Source organism: Dipodomys ordii, unplaced genomic scaffold (assembly GCF_000151885.1).
Source record: "Dipodomys ordii isolate 6190 unplaced genomic scaffold, Dord_2.0 Scaffold35, whole genome shotgun sequence".
Taxonomy (NCBI): domain Eukaryota; kingdom Metazoa; phylum Chordata; class Mammalia; order Rodentia; family Heteromyidae; genus Dipodomys; species Dipodomys ordii.
Window position 1 is genome coordinate 261948 of NW_012267251.1, and position 4981 is coordinate 266928.

At 43.1% G+C, this 4981-nt stretch overlaps 1 protein-coding gene across 1 annotated transcript in view; it reads right to left on the reverse strand.

Annotated features, from left to right (window-relative positions):
• The window catches only part of Lin9 (lin-9 DREAM MuvB core complex component), a 40346-nt gene that overhangs the window by 17710 nt on the left and 17655 nt on the right, over positions 1-4981 (reverse strand). Inside the window, exon 6 of the mRNA XM_013017345.1 lies at positions 3040-3197. Within this exon, the coding sequence (XP_012872799.1) occupies positions 3040-3197 (158 nt within the window). The remainder of the gene's footprint in view (positions 1-3039; positions 3198-4981) is intronic.

Sequence of the window (4981 nt, forward strand, 5' to 3'; positions counted from 1 at the left end):
CTTCCAGCTTTTTCTGCTTATGTGGTGCTGAGGAATCGAACCCAGGGCCTCATGCATGCAAGGCAAGCGCTCTACCACTGAGCCACCTTCCCAGCACCCCTTATATTTTATCAGTTATATCTGAAAACATTTTTCCCATTCTATAAATTGTTGCATCTGTCTATTGTATAGTTTGCTATAATTCCACTCATCTACTTTTGCTTTTTGAGGGAAAGATTTCTATACTGATATATTCAAAATTAACAAGTAGAAATTACCCAACCCCAAGAAACAAACCAAAAAAAAAGACTGAAGAGAAATCAACAGGATAAAGGAGGTAGACTCAAGTCACTGAGTGCCTACCTAGCAAGCATAGATCCTGAGTTTGGTACCCAGGGGGAAAAAAGAAGGAAAGAAAGGGGGGTTGGGATGGCAGCCCTATGTTCTCACTCCGCTGTTCCGCTTGTAGCTGGAGCTCTACAACTTCACCTTCACTTCTGATTTTTATTTATTTATTTAGCCTCCTAGGGCTTGAATTCAGGGCCTTGGGTGCTTCCCCTGAGCTTCTTTAGCTAGGCTAGACCTCTATCTACCACTTGAGCCACAGCTTCACTTCCAGCTTTTTGTTGATTTAGTGGAGATTAAAATCTCATAAACTTTTCTGCCTGGGCTGGCTTCAAATTCTTAGATCTCAGTCTCCTGAGTAGCTAGGAATTCTTAGATCTCAGCCTCCTGAGTAGCTAGGAATAGTGTGAGACACTGGTGCCTGGCTTTTTCTTAGGTCATGGCGGCTTGAACTCTGGGCCTTGGAGCCGTCTCTGAGCTCTTCAGCTCAAGGCGAGTGCTCTACTATTTGAGCCACAGCGCCACTTTGGGTTTTTTGGTTTGTTAATTGGCAATAAAAGTCTCACAGATTTTCTTGCCCAGGCTGGCTTTGAACCGTGATCCTCAGATCTCAGCCTCCTGAATAGCTAGGATTACAGGTTTAAGCCACCAGTGCCCGGCTATGGTGCCTGGCTTTTAAGTCTATTTTTCTTTTACCAAGTTTCCAGCCTTGGGGCTGGGAAGGTGGCTCAGTGGTAGAGCGCTTGCCTTGCATTCACGAGTCCCTGGGTTCGATTCCTCAGCACCACATAAGCAGAAAAAGCTGGAAGTGGTGCTGTGGCTCAAGTGGTAGAGCGCTAGCCTTGAGCTGAAGAGATAAGGGACAGCTCCCAGGCCTAGAGTTCAGGCCCTAGGACCGACAAAAAAAAAAAAAAAAAAAGAAAAGAAAAAAAAGTTTCCAGCCTTAAGTACTCTATTATAGCACAAGAAAATTCACTAATCTAAGATCCAAGAAACTCAATGAACCATAAGCAGTGAGCATAGTTAGATATATCAAATTTCTGAAATGTAAGGATAGAGAATATTGAAATCTGCAAGAGGAAAAAATGATTCATGACAGAGGAAAAGAGCAGCACAAGTAATAGGTACACCTTAGCAGAATCAATCATCAGAAACAATAAAGGTCCATCCAATGCAGTGGGGTATTTGACAAACCTAAAAGAGCAACCAAAAAACAAGCAACCCTTCCAAAACTAGAAAAGAAGTTAAACATGGTGGTGTGTTCCTCTGATTCCTGCCTTAGAGGCTGAGAAAGATCTTGAGTTGGAATTGAGGGCTAGCTGGAGCTAGAAAGCTAGCTGGAAAGACCCTATGTCTCAAATTCACTCCCCTAAAAAAGCAAGAGAAATGAAGACATTCCCAGATAAACACACGTGGAGGGAATTTGTTATTAGCGGACCTCTTGGGAAGAAATATTGTTTTAAAAACCCCTTGTGGGCCTTAACAGTAGTATACACCTGAAATCTTTGATACTCAGAAGGTGGAGATCAGGAAGAGAGCAGTTTGGGCTCGTCTAGGTAAAACTTAATCAACAAACCAGCATGGTTGTGCATGCCTATGATCCCAGACATGTGGGAGACCTAGACAGAGGGCAAACTATGAGACCTTAAAAAGGACTAGGGTGTGGCTCACCTGATAAAGCACCTGCCTGGAAAGTGCAAGGATCTAAATTCAAACCAAAGCATCATCAAAAAAATATTAGTATACATTTTTCCTAATCTCTTCATCTGTTTAGCAAAAGCATAAGACAATATAAATATAGATTGAATAATAATACTACAGTGGGCACCAGTGGCTCATGCCTATAAACCTACTTAGGAGGTTGAGATATAAGGATTATAGTTCAAAGGGAGCCTAAGCAGACACCAAGAGACTCTTTTCTCTAACCAGCAACTAGCCCAGAGTGAAGATGTGGCTCAAGTAATAAAACATCAACCTTGAGCAGAAAACACTAAGAAAGAACACAAGGTTCTGGGCTGGGAAGGTGGCTCAGTGGTAGAGTGCTTGCTTAGCATGCATGACAACCTGAGTTCGATTCCTCAGTACCACATAAACAGAAAAAGCCAGAAGTGGCACGGTGGCTCAAGTGGTAGAGCGCTAACCTGAGCAAAAGAAGCTTAAGGACAGTCCCAAGCCCCGAGTTCAAGCCCAGGACTGGCAAAACAAACAAATAAACAAAAGCAAGGTTCTGAGATCAAGTCCCTGTATCGGCACAATTTCAAACAAAGAAATGGACCACTTCTAGACACTTCTAGGCAGTAGGAACAGTGGTACTGAACTAGTTTAAATAAGGCTGGGGGAACAAATGTGGCAATGAGAGATGAAAGATGTTTTAATTAAAACCACACAAAGGTATATTTATTCACATTCACAACTGTAAATGTTACTTTGAATCAATATACTTTTTGTGCCGGGCACCGGTGGCTCATGCCTGTAATCCTAGCTACTCAGGAGGCTGAGTTCTAAGGACTGTGGTTCAGAGCTAGTCCAAGCAGGAAGTCCATGGGACTCTTATCTCCAATTAACCATCTAAAAACCAGAAATGGAGCTGTGGCTCAAAGTGTTAGAGCACTAGCCATGAGCGAAAATGCCCAGGCCCTGAGTTTAAGCCCCATGACCACCACCCCCCTCAAAAAAAATTACAAGTCACAATAGTAATAAGTTGCCCTCGCTTACCTGTAACCTTGGTTCCAATAACCAGAGGCAAAGGGATTTCATCTGGGAGGTCTTTGAACTGTGAGACATCTGCAACTTTCCTTTGTTGTAAGAGCCTTATTTTTTGCCGCTTCTGTTTTAATGCCGATCTCTCTTCCTCAAAAAATGCAGAAGAACATCTAGAATTTATAAAAATCACATAAACTGATAACTACCCTCGATAAAAATTGCTTCTTTTCCCCCTCATTTTTTTTTTTTGGGGTCCGGTCATGGGGCCTGAACTCTGGGCCTGGGCGCTATCCCTCAGCTCGTCAGCTCAAGGCTAGCGCTCTGCCACTTGAGCCACAGTGCCACTTCTGGCTTTTTTCTTATGTGGTGCTGAGGAATCGAACCCAGGGCCTCGAGCATGCAAGGCAAGTGCTCTACCACTGAGCTACCTTCCCAGCCCTCCCCTCTCATTCTTGAATACTGTATTTAAAATGGGTAATCTCCATGAGTATTCCTTTAACTATTATGGTACTTTTCAGTGTCTACCTTTCAGTGTCACATCCCCAGCTCTCCGAACGTGTGTGTGTGTGTGCGTGCGTGTGTGTGTGTGTGTGTGTGTACTAAGGAGGCTGAGATCTGCGGATTGTGGTTCAAAGCCACCTTGAGATGGAAGTCCATGAGGGAGTTGCAATTCAAGTGGTAGAGTGCTAGTCTTGAGAACAAAAAGCCCAGGGACAGTAATCAGGCCTTGAGTTCAAGCCTCAGGACAAGCACAAAAAAAGCAAAAAATTTGAAGTAATGTTATGACAGGAGAACTATTATATGATCTTCACAGAAACTGAAGAATTATAACAAAGAGTACAATAACCACTCATACATATATATATATATATATATATATATTATATTTAATACACACACACACATTTTTTTTAAAGTCATGGGGCTTGAACTCTGGGCCTGGGCGCTGTCCCTAAACTCTTTAGCTCGGGGCTAGTGCTCTACCACTTGAGCCACAGCACCATTTCTGGCTTTTTCTGTTTATATAGTGCTGAGGAATCGAACCCAGGGTCTTAGGCATGTGAGGAAGCACTCTACCACTGATCCACTTTCCCAGACCCACTACTCCTATATTCTGATGGACATGAATTAGAAATAAGGGCTCAACTTTCTGAAAAATGCAAGATTAGAACAAAAGTCCCTCAATGGCCTAATGAGATTATCAAAGACCATACTACATTATCAGTATGAAATATACTAGGTAACAGAATGTCAATCTTGTTCATTTAAATGGAAGAAATACTTAAACATCATAAGAAAGACCATCTTTCAGCCGGGCACCAGTGGCTCATGCCTGTAATCATAGCTACTCTGGAGGCTGAGAACTGAGTTTGATCAAGGTTCACAGCTAGCCCAGGCAGGAAAGTCTATGAGACTCTTATCTCCAATAAACCACTCAGAAAACCAGAAGTGGTGTTGTGGCTCAAGTGGTAGACAATGCCTAGGCCCAGAGTTCAAGCCCCATGACCAACAAAAGAACAACAACAACAAAAAGAGCATCTTTTAGTAGAGGGATTAAATAGTAGTGGCTTGATTAAAAAATTCTCTGAGAATTTTATCAGCACTTACAGATGTCACTAAAATAAATTCTTTTTTTTTTTTGCAGGGGGGGAGGGGGGAGGAGATGGGCAGTAGGGGGAAGGGACAGGTGTCGGTTGTAGGGCTTGAATTCAGGGCATAAGTGCTATCCCTGAGCTTTTTCTCTCAAGGCTGGTGTTCTACTGCTTTTAGTCACAGAGCCACTTTCAGTTTTCTGGTGGTTAATTGGAGATAAGAATTTCACAGGGGGAGGCTGGGAAGGTGGCTCAGTGGTAGAGCACTTACCTTGCATGCCTGAGGCCCGGGTTCAATTCCCCAGCACCACATAAGCAAAAAGAAAAAAGCTGGAAGTGGCGCTGTGGCTCAAGTGGTAGAG